This window comes from Symphodus melops (genome assembly GCF_947650265.1).
Source record: "Symphodus melops genome assembly, chromosome: 4".
Taxonomy (NCBI): domain Eukaryota; kingdom Metazoa; phylum Chordata; class Actinopteri; order Labriformes; family Labridae; genus Symphodus; species Symphodus melops.
The window spans coordinates 10781313-10799297 of NC_136694.1; the positions used below are offsets into that span (position 1 = coordinate 10781313).

General features: G+C 40.1%; 1 protein-coding gene across 2 annotated transcripts in view; it reads right to left on the bottom strand.

The window, feature by feature from the left end:
* Nucleotides 1-1384: 1384 nt before the first annotated feature.
* The window catches only part of fgd5a (FYVE, RhoGEF and PH domain containing 5a), a 34425-nt gene continuing 17824 nt past the window's right edge, over nt 1385-17985 (bottom strand). The window contains exons 7-21 of one of the 2 annotated variants that reach the window (XM_079341216.1): nt 17411-17567; nt 12109-12199; nt 11744-11794; nt 11487-11545; nt 10781-10852; nt 10478-10546; nt 7621-7704; nt 7437-7516; nt 7236-7332; nt 6963-7100; nt 6603-6705; nt 6369-6505; nt 5205-5306; nt 4710-4864; nt 1385-3063 (exon numbers count right to left, since the gene is read on the bottom strand). In XM_079341216.1, the coding sequence (XP_079197342.1) occupies nt 3027-3063; nt 4710-4864; nt 5205-5306; nt 6369-6505; nt 6603-6705; nt 6963-7100; nt 7236-7332; nt 7437-7516; nt 7621-7704; nt 10478-10546; nt 10781-10852; nt 11487-11545; nt 11744-11794; nt 12109-12199; nt 17411-17567 (1432 nt within the window). In that variant the 3' untranslated portion in view covers nt 1385-3026. Of the gene's footprint in view, nt 3064-4709; nt 4865-5177; nt 5307-6368; nt 6506-6602; nt 6706-6962; nt 7101-7235; nt 7333-7436; nt 7517-7620; nt 7705-10477; nt 10547-10780; nt 10853-11486; nt 11546-11743; nt 11795-12108; nt 12200-17410; nt 17568-17985 lie in introns of both variants that reach the window. The other variant, XM_079341215.1, reaches the window with a different exon arrangement.

Here is a 17985-nt window from a genome sequence, read left to right on the forward strand (position 1 = left end):
CAAATACGTCACCTTACATTAACCTAAAATTAGAGTGTTTCCCTTGTGTAAATAAGTGTGAGTGTAAGTTACCCATTGTGGTCTAATATATTCACAGCTGAAAAATAATAGTTTCCCTTTATTTCAGGGATGAAAATTGTTATCCCTAGAAAGGATATTTACTTAAAGCAGGATGAAGACAGTCTAAATGCTCAGGATGTTACAGTGTTGCTTGGCTGATATTATCGAAAAGATGATTCACATCAAAGCTGTTGTCTGTCTCTTTTAAAATCAAAAGATATAAACGTTTTCAAAGTATCGAAGACCATTGATTTTTTATAATACAAAAATATACAAAGAAATTCAGAAAGTGTGTGTAGAAGTAGCACCATGTATGTTAAAAGAATGAGTGGGGTTTCTTGAGGCATGTCACAATAAAGATCAATAGTTGAGGTTTCAATAAATCTGTTAAAATCTTTTTTTTTTTTTACTATCTGCTCTTTTTGTGAAATACATGGATTTATAAATATAACCTTTTAAAATAAAATTGGGCTATCCTATACAACCTTTGAACTCTGCAAACATAATGCACTCAATATCAAACAGACATATGTATGAAGAACTCAGAGGTTTCCATTAGCATGTTGCTAAAGTTTTAAACGTGTAGTTGGCACTGTGTAATGCTGCCCTCTGCTGGATAAAAGAGATATTTAAATAAACTGTGTGTGCCCCACCAAAACATTTGCAATACAGTCAAGTGTGTGCTGAATGAAGCACCATTCACTTCACTTACGGAGATTACCGACAACTCCAGGAGTAAAGTGAGTGGAAACAACCCTTCAGTACACGATGCAGCTTGTGAGGTTGGTTAGGGTTTGTGAGGATGAGTCCAAAATGTGTACTAAATGATAGAATAAAACATCTTTTGGCTCAAATAGCTCAGAATGCTTTTTCTATGAAAGCAGTAAAATCCTGGAACACAGTACTGGATCACTTGAAGCTTGCCCAGTTTTTTTTGTTCCCCTTTTTTAATTGTTTTTATCTTTAGTTTTCCTTTTTTATTTTTATTTTTTACATATATACACAAAAACCCTTCGAGGAACGAGTCCTGCAAATTATTACCTGCTTTAAACACTATAATACTTGCATTGGATTGCTGTTTACAGTTTGTCTATGTATATTTTGTCTCTGTCCTTATCAAATAAACCATAAATAAATAACTGAAAAATAACAATCCAAGGTGTGCAGATCATCCCATGTACATAATATAGGCATGACTTATACAGGGATTATGTTATTAATTATTATGGCAGGGGAACCATTATAGGAATCATTGAACATTAAATGTGCAATCCTCCCTGTTTATGTTTTTTTAATGTAAGAGCTGGCAGCAGACACAAACTAGTAAAGATTTTAAAGGAGTTTATTCTTTTATGTGTCTATATACATAAACATTTACAAAACACTGTATGCAAGGGGTACAATCCATGATAACGATATATGTATGGCACATAAGAAACAGGTAGAAAAGCGGAACATTACGCGTAGAACAAAATATGCCTCAGAAATAATGTAGTTTGCTGAGAATGATGAGAGATCACATGATGTACAGCTGCATTCTGAAAGGAGCAGATAAAACTTTCAGGTTATTGAAAAGAGACTTTCGATGTCTGATTATAGAGAATCAGTAGAGAAGAGGAAAGGTCCAGTGTCATACCGACTACTGCATACATGAGTGGCTCATGTTACTTAAACAGGTTAAAGGTAGGTAGTTTGACGACGGCTTTTTTCAGCAATTTCTATGTATTCAAAGTGTTTTAAAATGTATTGTATCCAGCAGGGTATATATAATATACAGTATGAGGAAAGACAATAATAAAAAGAGCACTATTGAATGATCGTCTGTTACTGTACTGTAACTGAAGTGTTCAAAATAAGGATAAAAGACTAAATGAAAAGAAAATGTAGTCAAGATCTCTTCAGGAGACATGAAAGTAGTACAGTACTTTGATAACATAAAAACATCTTCAACATCATCTCAGGCACATTCATCATCTACTGCAAATTGCACTGCATTCAACTGGAAGAAATCAATTGGCACTTCAGAACTGTATGAAACATTTCCCAAAACCTACAGATTTAATTACAAAATTTTTCATCCGTTAAGAAATACTGCAGCATGGTTGTCACGCTGAAGGTCGTTCATGAGCAGAGTAACTCTGTGTGAAACTCCAGAAGTAATAAAATGTACACACACAACGGTGAACCAAATAACCTCTTAATCTGAACATCGTGTCACACACTTTCTATACAAACGAGTCATACAAGTCAGTAATATCTGCAGTTTATAATTCACAATATATATTTCAAATGGCAAACATCTCTAAAACATGATGACCAATATTTCCCCTTAGCTGTGAATACTACTATAGCATAGTTAGTTTTTGATATTTTTTCATAATAACATTAAATACACAAAAGAACACTGGCTGGGTCACTTTCTCACATACAAATATGAAGGATGTGAAGTTTGGGGGGGGGGGGGGGGGGGTAAGAGTGATTAAATAAGCCAGTGGTAAAAGTCAGCACAATACAAAGAAATATAACTGAATCAAGAAGTTGAGTTGGACAGAAACATTCTGTGGGATCGTCCTGGAAAGAAATATGGAACAGACGATAACTTGTATATATGAACCATTTGAACGATCCAAGCTGCCTTCAACTTTTAAGGCTCTCATTAAATCATTTGGATCAGCACAATGGGACCAGGAGAGTCTTCATCTGATAGATCAGAATTCAATCAGAGGATTTTAGTTTGCCTTTTGACGTGGTAGCGTCCCTCTGACTCCTTGAACTTTACCTCAGTACCACTGGGTGGCAGCCTTGTCTAATTCCCTCCTGGTGATGAAATAGTCACATAAACACACTGTCACAATATTCCCCAGCTGGTAAGACATGATGAATCCATATTGATTTAAGTTCTGATGCAGTAGGTAGCTTTGTTGTGTTCAAGCAGTCACAGACGGCGACGTTTTTAGTGACAGCTGCTATAAAACAGTAGCCTCCTCCATGGCATTGACCCATCTAAAACAAGAGAAGCAGGAACAGTTTGTGAGGAGTTGGGCTTTCCAACAAGGTTTTCATAAAAAACAAAACAAAAACAGGTTGTATTATGGAAAATGAAGCATTCAGTGTTTTTGGAGACTGACCAATGCAAATGACCAAAAGTGAGAATATCTTGGCCTCTGTTGTAGTGATATGAAACATACATTGTTAAGTATATTACTTTATATAACACAGAATTTATAAAAAATGAATCCTTTAAATCCCTGGTTTGTTCTTTGTTTTGGTTCTTACTTCTAATAACAATACAACTGTAGATCCCAGAGAAAATGTTTTAATTTGTTGCCAAGTTAAGGTACATTTGAAGCTGGACACTCTTTGTAACCTGAACCCAAATGAAATCAAAAATATGAGCTCTGTTGGAAAAAGGAATAATAGACACTGTTTCTGCCAGATTTGGCAATAAGCAAATACTGGTTGATAATTTCTCAGATTAGCTCTACCAGCATTAGCTTTTATTCATAATGTATACAAAGTATGTTAAAACATACATATAAACTCATCGTTTTTCCAATCACTTTACAAAAAAGACATCAGCAAGTCACAAGGTATAATTGTATTAGTTTTGTTAAGTTCTTCTTCGGGGGGTTATCAGTCACCCCAAAAGTGTCATTCTTAGGAAGCTTTCAAAAGTTATTGTAATAATGTGTTCCTATTTTCAATGTACAGAGCTCAGAAACAAAGCTAAAGCCATTTAGGGAACATTTTCTAGAGACTTTTGATGGATAAATAGGAGAATAGGAATGCCTCAATGCATAAGTCAAAAGTCATATTTCAAATCTCTTTCACGATTTTTAACAGAACAGCTTTGCATTACACATGACAACATAAACAATACTATATAGACCACACATCTAAAGGCTTTCCATCTTTCTGTAGCCTAGGTCAGCAGCTTCCATTTAACATACAGGCCTCAAACAAACAAACAAACAAACAAACAAACAGTGGGCGTTATTCAATACATGTGCAGAAATGTTCTGACTGCACATAAAATATGAGCATATGTAAAATCATTGGAGGGTTACTGACATATGCATGTCAGCCATTTTTTTCTCATCACCTTGTTTATGTTCAAGAATCTAAATGATTCTAAATTGACAGGAGCGTGCACTGCAATTAGCATAATAGCACACCCCCATCTTTCAGGACATCCAACTGGTGTATCAGGACAAGAGCGGTTAGTGGAGGACTACTGTCTTTGGTGAAGACAAGTTTCAGGTGAAGGCCTCAAAAGGCAAAAAAAGAGCAGCGGATCACTTTGTTTGCAGAATAAGAATAGATGGTAGATAGAATAGGTGAAATACAGTATATTGATGAATCTCAGATCTTAAAGGTTCGTACAAACGGTTTAAAAACAGAATTGTGCCAACTCACTGTTTGTGAATAAAGCCCAATGTCATTATGCAGGGCACTTGAGCCCCCTTCGTGCTGTAACAAAAAGGAGTCCACACAGTCCCTGGTGGTCTAGTGGTTAGGATTCGGCGCTCTCACCGCCGCGGCCCGGGTTCGATTCCCGGTCAGGGAACGATTTTGGTAGGACACTCATGTCCCAATTTAAAGTAGAAGCAGTTCATCAGCATGTCTACGTTAACAGTGCCAGTGCTTACCTGCGCGCAGTGTTTTGATCGTCTGCTCTGAATGTGTAGTACAGGGTCTTCTTGTGGTACAGATGGAAAATGTTGCTGCTTTCCTCTCCCTCTGGCCTCTCAGTCAGCTTGACTGTGAAGCCCTGTAGCGGTAGACTCTCTGAAGCCACTTTATCCTGAAGAAACCAGAGGGGAGCCATCAAACACATACAAATCTAAAACACCAGCACAGTACGCAAATATAAAGGAATGAATGCTTCAAAGAAAGTAGTGCAACAGTCAAACAAGCAAACAGAGAGAGCACAGAGAATCCCTTTGATAGTCACATGAGATGTTATGAACAGGAGAAAAGGCTGAACAGTAAAAATGTGAGTGTTAAACAGTTGTGTACAACAATAATTATAATGAAGAGGGTCAGACAAAGGGTGACTGATTGATCATGAGAGAGTGTGCTTTGGGGCTGGTGTGGGAGACTCTGTGCCCCCTCACCTCACAGGCTGTGAAGGTGTAGAGCACCTTGTCTTTGAGGAGGAACCACAGCCGCTTCCACTTCCTCTTGCTCTTTTTCCGGCGCTGCAGGCTGCCACTCATGGTGGAGCCCTCCACTGCCAGCACCACCTGTTGAAGAGCAGGACACATTGGAAACACAGTAATAGTTAGAAGAGGACGACGTCGCCGTCCTGTTGAAACTCCAGACGACAGAGAGGCAGTGACCTCTACTGGACGCTGTTTACTGCACACTGACAGGAACAGCTGACCAGATGTAACACATGCCACACATTCCAACCAACTCGTGTGACAGAAGGATGAACAGAGTCCCTGGTGGTCTAGTGGTTAGGATTCGGCGCTCTCACCGCCGCGGCCCGGGTTCGATTCCCGGTCAGGGAACTCTTTATTGTGTTTCTTTCCCTTGATTGAAAGGTCAACAGTGAAGCACACTTGAAGGGCTGTGGCGCCTGACACATTACGCCTATTAATTGTCACCTGAATAGTGCTGTGATAAACCCTGGTTTATTCACCTCATTATCAATGCGTAAGATAAAGTCGTCTCTGATATAAGTTCTGTATCCACAGTGAACTTTTTCAAGGATGAACACCTATATAAGTTTAAAATGTTTTTGTAGGTGTTAGATTAGGGAAAAAAAGGGACTCATTATACCTTCCCCAACAACACACACAGTGCGTCAGAACACACGAGTATAAGAGCTTATTCTCATTGTGATATTGTAGAAGGAGGATTTGAGCTGGTATATAATCAATATTGTTCCAATCAGTTGGTGTAAGTCTTCTGCTTTCTTTTCAAACAGTGATGAGTGCAGTAATATCTTAGGCTTGAGACCCATACAGTCCTGGCCTTAGGTCTATGTGATGGGGTGAGCTCCAACAGCCTCATCATGACCGAACATCTGCTTATAGTCATCATCATCATCTTTATTGCCAGACTCAGGAGTCCATTAGAACACATATAAAACTTGTACTTTTGTTGGCAGCTATTTGTTGATTGCCACCAGGGTTTTTTTTAAAGCCAGACAAATAACTTGGTGTTTAATGATCATAAATCCAAGGAGCTGGAAAATAGAGTTGCTGACATCACTTGTGTAATGCAGTATTGGGCCTGAACTGCAGGTTTTTCACGTTTGTCATGAAATAGTAGTAGAATAGATTAAACCTGTAATCCACCTGGTTAAGAGGGGAGGTGCTCTTCCTGCTTTTCCACAAACTTGGTGGCTGCAAGCTCTGAAAGACGGCAGAGAGTGGACGGCTGGCCCTTTGAGTTCGAGGACTGGAGTTACCGCAGGCCCCCGACACGCTTCCTCCTGTGCAGACGTATAGGAAGTACCAAATGAAGGAGAAGAAACACACAAGGATACTTCTATTTCCACTACAACCCTCCATCAGAAAGCTCAGCTTCACCTCTTTTCCTGAGCTCAGCATAGCAGTGGTCACACACTTTGGCAACTCTGTCTTTGAGGTACTTCAGTGGGTATCTGTTCCTAGAACAAGCACGGCACACCACCTGCCCACAGAAAGAGAACACAGACAAAATGAAAAACCCCAAACAGACAGCCTCCTGGGGTTGTTATCTTTGACCATCTGATACTTCACATCTGAACTGAAAGTAGACGTCACCATTTGCCAAAACAACTAATACTTTCCTTTATAACTGAATGTTAAAAAAATAGACAAAAAAATGCCTCCAGCAGACTAAAACATAACAGTTAAAATGATTGATCGCAAACAACCAAAGTAGTTTTGTCGTTCTGTATTTGTGACCTTGCCACAGGCGTTGCAGTGGTGTCTTCTGAGCGTGAGGCTGAAGTCAGAGGTACAGTTCATGCACATCATTACATGAGAAACTGGCACCAGCACAGGAGCAGCCTCACCCAGCGCCATCCACAACTTCTCACGGGCCTGTGGACACAAACAGGATAATAGACAAGACAGGAATGGTGGTTAAGAATATATATGCTTACTGTTTGTCCAGATATGTTAGCGTGTGGAAAGGTAGAAGCGTAAAGCAAAAGGCGTCATCTTTGTGGTTCTTACCTCACTGCAGGGTCCACCAAATGTACAGAGTCCTGCAGCGTGGTCTGCTATGGCTCGACTCAGTGTGTGGAACCAATCCTCCCTCTCTCCGACAGAGCTAAAGAAAGAAAGAAGAATCACTGAATGAGTTAAGAGTGATGGTCCGGGGTCAGGAGGAGTCTGACAAGGGAAGTGGTGTCTTGTTTAAGTCCACACACTCACCTGGCAGAAAGTGTTATAGTGATGTCAAGCACTTCAATCCTAAGACAGTTCAGCACATTGTCCAGGAGAGGTTTGCTCACCTGTTTGAGTGGCAAAATAACATGACAGATCAGCAAAAAAAATATAGAGAGTAACACTGAGATTGTTACAATGAGACTCTAAGAAAAGGAAAACAGCCGTGTACCTTCATCCCAGAGAGAGACAGCGTGTTCTTAAGCCTGTATTTGCCGTCCTGCTGAGGGTATGTGTAAAGCATTATATCGTTCATCTGTTATGAAAAAACAGAAAAAAGGATGGATAGCATGTATTAGATTACATTTTAGTATACGCGTATACAACAGTAAATAGACACGGCCAATGTCCTCTAGGGGATTAAGAAAGTATATAAAATAAAAATAATAAGAATACCACGTTTTAATAATTTAAACTCTGTGACTTGCTATTCAGAATACATTTCCCCCAATGACCACAAGAGGGTGGTGTTTTCTTAAGAAGGAAAAGCAAACGTACAGAAAATACCTCTTAGCTTGTTCTTCTCAAAAGCAACTTCCTGAAGCAAACTACTTATATTCTATTTCCTTTTGCAGCTTTCACACGAATTTACCGCCCCTTAATAAATAAAAATCCCCGTGTATGCACACACAACAAAAAGAAGGCATTAAAAGTGTTTATTTGCTTGTCAAACCAAAAGCATTGTGGTCCTGTGAAACAAACTACAAGTCCATTGTGTTGCAAGAGGTATTTCGTTTTTTTCCCAGACAAAAGAGATGACATCATCAGTCACACCTAATGTGTGCTCTAAACATCCGCTGGGGCCGTAAAGGCAGCATCCAGGAATTCTCCACCCTGCTCCGGACTCCAGGCCTCCCCTCGCACTCCCAGAACTTCACAGGCTGCACTGAGAACCACGACTGGGTGGAACCGCAACCTTCACCACAACAACAACGACAACACAAATAGTCACAGTAACAAGCTAACTGGTTTGCTGGCTGCAGACAAAACAGCGCATGATAGCCATAGACCTCTGGGTTAAAGCCACGACAGTCCGTCTGCTCCACCCTGCACTGCTCATTAACTGAAAGACTCCTGCCAGAAAAAATGAAGCAAAGTGCCAAGTTAAGAAATTTCACAAACGACTTTTGTAGATGAGACTCAATGTTTCTACTTAACTTCTTCTACTCTTTAAACAGTGGCATTCTTCTCCTTGGAGAACCCCTCAGCTATGTCTCTGTCTTAAATGTACCTCTGTCGAGCAGTACTCTGTATCTCCATCCTCCTTCTTAGCCTCTCTCATCCATCCCACTTCTCCGTCTTCTCTGAGCCCAGGCTTGTGACACAGTGGCAGCTTCTCTCTGTCACTGAGGTGAATGATGGCTTTCATCTTCACTGTTGTCTAGATTCTCCTTCCTTAAGAGCCCATAAATAACATCTGACCCACTGGAGCCTTCAACTTCAAAGACGCAAATGGCCATAGAACCTTAAAAGCCCACAAATATCAAACAGCAACCCGTTTTTCCCAGCTATAGCTCATGTCTAATCCTGTTTGGAAGGACGGGAGGAGCAATGGAATAGAGCAAATAAAATAAATAAAATGAAATCTTGACGTTATGTTCTATTTGGATTAAACAGTATAAGCCAGAATCATAAACACAGCTCCTGCGGATATGTAGCTGTAGCATAACTCATAGCATGAGACAGCACAGACTGCACATGGAACAATAGAGTAGGCTTCTCCATTTCACATTATGTGTTTGTGTAGCACCACCACCTCCTCCTCCTCCTCCCTGCATTCTACAGGGTGTCTGGCCTTCACTTTGCTGTCAGTCCCCTCCCAATACACAGGAAGCCAGCATCCAGTGACCCATACCAAACATCCTGTAAGGAAGTGGGGCCCCTGGAAAACAAGCCCGGAGAAGGGAGGAGAGGAGAAGAACGGCAAGGAAGGCCCTCACCCGATGGGTGTGGTGTAGAGTGGAGGCCTCAAAGCCTTGGCCTTGTGCCCCCCCAACAAACCTCACCTACATCGCAGACTGACCTACGCCCAACATTCCCCAATATTTACTCAGACAATGCTACTTTTGTTTTTGCTATATTTTAAATGATATGACAGGTGTTTTCGTCCATACTGCAGCATGTATCAACAACTCAACTACTTTTGTCATTACAAACATGTTACATATATTGTAACTTTAGCTAAGCGTATGTCAACAGGTTTAAAATGATCCAAAATTGAAACTTGAAGATCCACACTCAAATGGGCTCTTGTCTAATTAGTGGTAAAGAACACAGGATGAACGTCTTACCGGTTCAATATAGAATTGGATCAAGGTAATGCAAATGAACATATTGTCAGATACAGTGCCTTGATATTAACCTATAAAAAGTAGTTTAGCATTTTTGAGGGGACATACAGATCTTTGCTTTGTTGTCTGGAGTGGAATGAGAACATTTTAAATACTTTCATGTCTGTCCATCGATTTCAGGGCTGGTGCCAGCAGGTGGTTTGCATGCTATAAAGGCTTGGACGAGGGAGAGACCACTATGGCTTGCTTGTGTCGAGGTTGGCAGAAAACAACAGACTCCAGTAAGCCAGTGCTCCAATTTGACAAGAAATAGACTGGCACTCTGCCATTGATGAAACCACAAATCATCATATTAATACAAGTGAATTAAAAGAAGCTTGTAAGAGAGTAAGAGAGTAAGAGGTGCTAGTAGACAGACTCCATGTGCTGAACATCAGCAGGTTTTTTATTAAAGAAATGAAAAAAAACAACACTAAACTGGATTTCAAAATGATTAACCTTGCTTTAATGCTTGCTGTCTTTATGCTAAGCTAATTCATTGTTGACCATGTTTATTTTAAATAGCAACAAGAATAGTGCAGATGTTCTTCATAAATCGATAAACGTGTCTTTCAAATATCACTTTGATTCAACAGAAGGGAACTGTGTGGCAAAAATGGTATTTAAAATGCTTCAACACATTGATGGTGTAATAATGTGCCACAAAATGAGAAGTGCTATGTCAACAAGATACATTACCAGAAACAGGTGTCTGGGCTGCCTGCATTTCCTTGAGACCTTCATAAGTGTGCCCTCTTTGACAAACATCTGCCAAAAGAAACACACACACACACACACACACACACACACACACACACACACATACAGAGAGAGAGAGAGAGAGAGAGAGAGAGAGAGAGAGAGAGAGAGAGAGAGAGAGAGAGAGAGAGAGAGAGAGACGCAAGACACAAAGCACTGTTAAGATTCAGTGAAGGCCTTTAAATGCTTTGTTTTTAATTGTGACATATGAACACTGGCCGCAAGCAGCTATGTTGTGCTCACCCTTCCAGGCTTCAGCAGGTCTCTTTTGCCCTTCACGCTGTACTCTATGTGGACCAGACGCAGCAGATTCTCCTAAGGGGAGAGACAGCAGTGAGATAAAGAGAGAGAGAGAGACAGATTATTCAGTAATGGACGGTTGAGGAGACAGGAGAATGAAACTGTCCTTGTATGTTTTTTGAATGAAAAGGATCCTGTGTTCCTGTCTGTTAACCACAGAAAAAAAGGAGTGTGTTCACCAGGAGGAAAGCCAGTATGAGGCACAGGGGATGTTGACAGAGAGAGGCGAGAAAGACGTTGGGGAGAGGTCCAGGAATTATCTCCATGAACTGCTCATGTTGGGGGGGAGGGGGGTGTTAGTCTTGTCTATTCCCTTACACTGCTCCCTTTGTAATCATACACCTGGGATTCTTGATGACATCATCTTTCCTCGCCCCTTGTATTAATCAACACGCTGTGGAGGCCAAAGCCGCAGAGGGATAGACCTCTCCTTCACATCATTTAAAAGAGGGATTCATACACAGAAAAACCTCAGCTGTCTGTCGTCTTCACGCCCAATCTCCTTCAGAAAATTGCTCTTTCATTGCCAAGCAGAATATAAAGACGTGTCTCAATAATGGCAAGCTGGGCAGTGAATATATCAAACACAACAGGAGCTAAACATTGTGAATGATCTAAACAAATTGGAGTGTATCCAGAGTAAACTCACCCCCTGTTTCAGATTGTCGTTGGCCTCGTCTGCAACCTCGGACACGATCACCAAGGCAGCTGCAACACAAACAGAGAGAGAAAGAAAGATTTACACGCAACCAAATTCAATAAAAACAAACAGTTACTGTGCCTCAACAACTCCCGCCTGATACATGTCCAGCAGCTGAAGTGTCAGTGTGTGTCTGACAACTAAAAGAAAACATCAATTTAAAGGCTTTGGTTTTGAACATCACGTATCACATTCAGTGGGTTTACCTTGTGTGTCCTCATATTCTTTAGAGTCAGGAGAAAGGTTGTTCAGGTAATCTGAGAAGAATCAAACAAACTGTTTAGACAAAGACATGAGCTGTGATAAGTGCATTTTTAAATTCAATGTTCAGCCCATTAAGAGCATTTGTGAATAATCCTGACAAAGGGGGGAGAGTTCAATGAACAAGGCTAATCTTAATGAGTAAACTGTGTGAAGAAGAAATAGCATTTTAACACTTTGGAAAATGAATAAGTAATAAAACTAACTCTTGCTGACTTCTGTACAAGAGTTTGTTCGATTTTCTGAATGCACTCCTATGCACCAAAACATTAAACTTGCATTTTTTTAAACAGGTGTGTAATTGTGTTACCTGTGAGTAGCATTCGATATTGAAGTACTCTCACTATGACCTGCAGCAGCTGGTGCTTCAGTGGGACTTCAGCTTCTTCTGGGCTTCTTGTCTACACAGACAAACACATGAAATAAAAAAAATATATGTCTGTATTTGTGAGGTCACACAGTCAGGCCTGGTGAGATACAGGTGTCTCAATCCTTGATCTCAGCTATGAAAAAGATGAGACAAATGTGAGAAGCAGTCCAAGTTTTCAAAAAACAATCATGTAATTCTTCAGATCTGTTACATTTAAAATATTCACAAGATATCAATCTGTTTTAAAATACACTTAAATCAATCTATATTGTGTAAAGAGGAACTGAGCAGCATCACGGTCTCTGCGTCTTCTAAATGAAGGTCACCTTTATTATACGCTGCTGTAAGTGAAGGTCAAAGGAGACCGAGGGAACACTGTCCCACTGGCCGACCTTCAAACGTCTTTCCAGCACACAAAACCCAAACAACTCCCATTCTTCTTCTCAGAGCATTTGCAGGTGAAAGGGGACAGAAATAGGAGCAATCAAAGAGAGCTTTGGAAAATCAATCTGGATCTAATTGTCTCTGACAGGTATTTATGCCCTGAGCGCTGGCGAAGCAACGGGGGACTGCACACACACACATGAACACACACACACACACACACACACACACACACACACACACACAAACACACACACACACACACACACACAGATACAGATGCAGTCTTTTCTAATCCAATGAAGTCCTACATTAGAGAGGCAGAGGGCAGAGATAACACCCTGCGGGAAACGGCGTCTTCATCTTATTTATGCTACACAACAGGACACACACAAGGCCCCGCACAGACACAATGAACTATATGCACACATTCAGGATCTAGAACAATATATTATTGATAGACTCCTGCACACAAGCAGCTCCAATCGCACACAGACCAGAGGCTGGTGATGAGATAATGCTGATTGGACCTGTAAAGGGAGGGATGCTGGTTGCTCTTTGTCTTAATTATCAAAGTCTGGAGTGCAGGACTAAGAGGGTAATGCTTTGTCACTTTTAATGAAGAGGCCTTCAGAAATACAACATTTCCCTGTTTGCTTTCTCTCTTTGTTTTATCATCTTCTCATCCTTTTCTCATTAAATTTAGTCTTCAGGATTGCCCTCCTTCTGCGTTTCTTTCACCTCTCTAAACACCTTCTCTCTCTCCTGGTCACTGCATGAGGTTGATGCCAGAGAAGGTTTCTAAAAAGGCTTTCTCAAGTGCACTGTTGGCATCAGTGGTGTGGCACTGGACTGGTTCACTTCCTATCTATCTAAGAGTCTTTTTTCTGTCATGCCCGGGGATGTGTCTTCCTCTTGTGCTCCTCTTTCTTGTGCGTACTCCCAGGGATCTATTTAAGCTTCTCTTCGCTCATTACATGCAACCCTTAGGGCAGGAAAATCATAGACTTACATGGTTACACTTTTACATATTATAACCTGTCTGGCATTAATAAAATATTGGATGTCAAACTTTCTCTCTCTTGCCCTATTAAAGCTCCATTAAAAAGCTCTCCCCCAGTCTTGGTGTGCCATCTAAAAATGTTTGCAAGAAGGTCCACAAGCTCGTGGTCATTTTTTGCCCAGATATTCTCTCATGGCATTCAGGTGGCCAAAGTTAAGTAATCTTGCTTTGCTTACCTGATAAAATGAATATAGATGACATAGTTCCAATCCTGCCAACCCCGGGGAACACAGAAACATAATGCATGTAGATTTCCTGGTAAGTCAATTCTTAAAACTTGTTCTTTTTCACTTTATCTCAGTGGTTGCCTTTGTTGTGCTTTATGACCAGGTTTTTTATTAATATGAATAATTGATGTTTTGGTCCTTTTTTATGTATTTGTAACTATTTTATATATATATATATATATATATATATATATATATATATATATATATATATATATATATATATATATGTGTGTGTGTGTGTGTGTGTGTATTTATACATATATATAGTGTGTGTATACATGTGTGTATATATGTAATGTATATATGTATTATTTATTTTTACTAAGTTGCCTTGTTTTATTTGTGAAGCAATGAAAAGTGCTATTTAAATAAAGTTATTATTATTATGCATTGAGCTCAATAATAAGCATCTTTCTATTATTTAATCAGCTATGCCTCTGAACATCTGCCCTCCTCAAGTGTCGCTTGTAAATTGTCATCCAATTGACACTTGTTCAGTAGAAGTGGCTTTCCAGAGATGATAATTAGAGCGTGGTTTGTTTGGGTGCTTGAGCAAAATGGAGGAGGAGGGAGTGTGTGATGCCCCATACCTCCACACACACACACACACACACACACACACACACACACACACACACACACACACTCCCACATGCTGGGCCAAACAAACACTTCTCAGGCTGTGTCATTGCCAGCTGATTTGCCACACGCACAAACACAAGCCGCACATACACACTTACAACAGATCTAATTGGGGAGTTGTGAAGAAGGCTGCTTCTCTAATTAGCTTCTGTCTGCCTCATTGCCCAGCTGCCTTTACAAGGAATTCACTCCATCACTCTCTACCACTATCACTCTCCGTCCACCTGCTGCACAGCCTCCTCCTCTCCTCCTGGGCTTCTTGCACAAGAGGAAAACTGCAAACACGGGCCATGACATGAATATAAATCCAGGCTGGAGAGATTTCATCAAACAAGTCTCATAAGATCTGCAACATGTGTGGAAGAATATGCTGTCTAAAGCAAACAAAGACACAGACAGAGGCACAGAAGCACTCTCAAACAAACAACATATACAAACAAGTACACACACACACATACACACACACATTGCACTGGGTTGGCCAATGTTTATAGATGGTGTGATACACATGAAACTAGCTGTGGAGAGGAGGCTTTAATCCTGTAAGGGTCTAGCTCTGATCGGATCAGGGTCTGTGGCTACTTCATCACTGTCATCACCACATCCACAATGAAATTACTACCACTTAAACTGCTGGACTTGGCTTGTAGCAATAAACTGCAGCAGCAGGAGGGGGGACAAATAGAGGTTTTGAGAAAGAAAGAAAAAAATGGCTATAATTGATGGAGAATGTACATTTTACAGAATGAAGCTTAAAATAAAAATATTCAAATCAGTTTTTTCCAATTCTTTGAAGTAAACTGATTTGTGATCTGTCACAAAGCCAGCAGATAAATGACGGCTCCTTCTCTCTCAACAGTATGCATAGGGCAGCCTGTGACCTGTGTGATACTCTTTTGCTCTCCCTCAGCTCTACTTCTCCCTCATTACGGTGGGGTCTCACACACCTTGCAATTCCCAAGACGGTGCTCTGATTTAACACAGCATCCATCACACATATAGCATACACACCGTGCCCTGGTGTGGGAGGTAGGGTAGGAAAGCCCCCAGATAACAGGCTTACATGCAATATGGGAAAAGTAAATGTAATATGTAGTGTGTAAGTGCAGTGGCAGGTGTGGTGAATCTGCCCATAAGTGAGAAATAGGTTATTGAAGATGCCTTTGGGTGTTAATTTTAAGGTGCAAGATGAGTCAGAGTCTTTATGTGGACACATTTTTTTTTATCGGACTAAATTTCTATCCTTTGTTAGATAAAATGATTCACTACAACATCCATCTAGCCAAATGAAATATGGATGCACCAGAAACCAGTGCTGTAGTGACGATGTACTTCAAATAGACTTATATCATGAAGGCTATAAATAAGATTGAATTGTGATAAATAAAGTTTTTTTTAATTGAATTGAATTGCACATTATACTATGATAAAAATACATTATTGGCTAAATATTTAGCTCAAGTAGGTTACAACGTGAAAACATGCTAGTAGATGCTAAAGGTTGATGTTTGCTGAACATAGTGGTTTATAGTCTTCTCTCTCACCGCCACTCTTTTCTGTGTACTTTAACTCTGGCGAAGCCAAATTTGTTCTGGCATAGGGCAGCTGCGGCTGAATATTCATAAGGGCAGACAGTTGGTGCCTTGTCTGTTTATTTTTCTTATCAAACTGGAATGCCTGGAACCATTGTGGCAGCCACTGGCAGCAAATCAGAGTACAGCATGGAACCAGTTATTATACTGTATGTTATCAGTTATGTGTAATAAAACAGGTCCCGACCCGCTCTTTTGTAAAGTGTCTTGAGATAACATTTGTAATGAATCGGTGCTATACAAAAGAATATTGACTGATTGATTGATCGATTGAAACATTTGGAGAGAGAGGCGCTTGGATGAACACTTTAAACACTTTTAGAATTTAAAAAGGCTTTCCATGAAAGTGCAAAACACGTTGTAGCACAAGAATTGTTTATATATATGGTATTAAAAAAGAACAACATCTAAATGAGTATATATTATTTTCATTTTGTCTTTATTCTGACCGACCTGTGCTGCTTCACAGCTGCTTTAACATCTAAGTTATGAATCAACTCTATAGATCAGGACACAGTCAGCATGGAAATGAGAAATCTGTCTCTATCGCTGTGCTCTTATCTATGGCTCTCTTAATATCCTGCCTTTTATTTAAAAATAGTTACTTGCATTGTTACTAGCTTGGAATATACCCACTGGTATTGAATACAAGGATAACATTTTGATTAAGTAGGCCAGGCACACAATCTGTGCTATGGTATTAGAATGAGCTGTTACTGAGTTATGATCCCGCCACCCAAAGCCCACTACAACTGCTCTCCACGGGGATCAAGGCTGAAGAGATCCATGCCGGACAAAGAATAGCTATTTGGTGTGGAGTGGGAATAAAAAATGTGAGCATGTAAGTGGAAAGGTTTTGTGTAGAGAGGGGGGATAGAGAAGCTTTAAAAAACGACTGTATCTCCGCTTAAAAGCTGGGTGACAAAATGTTGAGAGGCTGCACGAGAGACAAAGGAAAAGAAACAGTTTAATCTCTGCCTCCCAGAAACATCCATAAGGCCTTACTTTTCCTTCAGACACAAAGAAACCAAACCTGAGATTTTAATGTCACTGTGAATATATCTTTATAAGTCCCTCTTTGAAAATGGTAAAATAGTAACATGCCCTTGCATAGCATAGCCATTCACACACTGGTGGCAGTGGTTGCTATGTAAATTGACCATCAGAAGTAACTAATCCCATTCATACAAATTCCTCTGATGCAGCAAGGGGTGCAATACAGGGTTAAGTGTCTTGCCCAAGGACACAATTTGGACAGGAACTGGGTATCAAATCCTCAACCCTTTTTGTCCACTCGGGTATATAGAAAGTAATTCTGTTCAGTGTTTTACCTCAAATTTCTTGACGATGCTGGCAAACACAAGGTTGTTCCTACAGCTCTCCTCCAGTAGGGACATACTTCGGTCATATTCTGAGATGTAGGTGTCAAACACCCGGAATTCTTCCTGACGTGACAGGATGACATCCACCACCCTCTGACTCTCCTCCCTGCACAGAAGGAAACAAAGTACATCCTTTTAAAACATTTCAGCTGAAGTAAATGCTTTGACATAAATACGAAAAATCTCCTCCCGAAGTAATAGAGCTTCTACATGTTATGATGTTATACAATTATAATGTTGAAAAGCTATTTCCAAACAGTAGCAAACACTATATTTGTTAGATGACAAGTAGTAGTATAGCCATCTTCTTGGTGGTGCTTAAAATGTCTCGCAGATTAACATTTGTCACTTTTACAACTTTTAATACTCATCAAAGATACAGTTTGGATATGCATGGTTGGTTTTATGCAAAGAGTTTGAGAAAAAGGTCTACAGCACACTGAATGTTATCCCAGATTTTTTACACTAAAATATCTAAATTAATTAAACCTTGACTGAATTTACGTTTACCATATTTTTTTGTT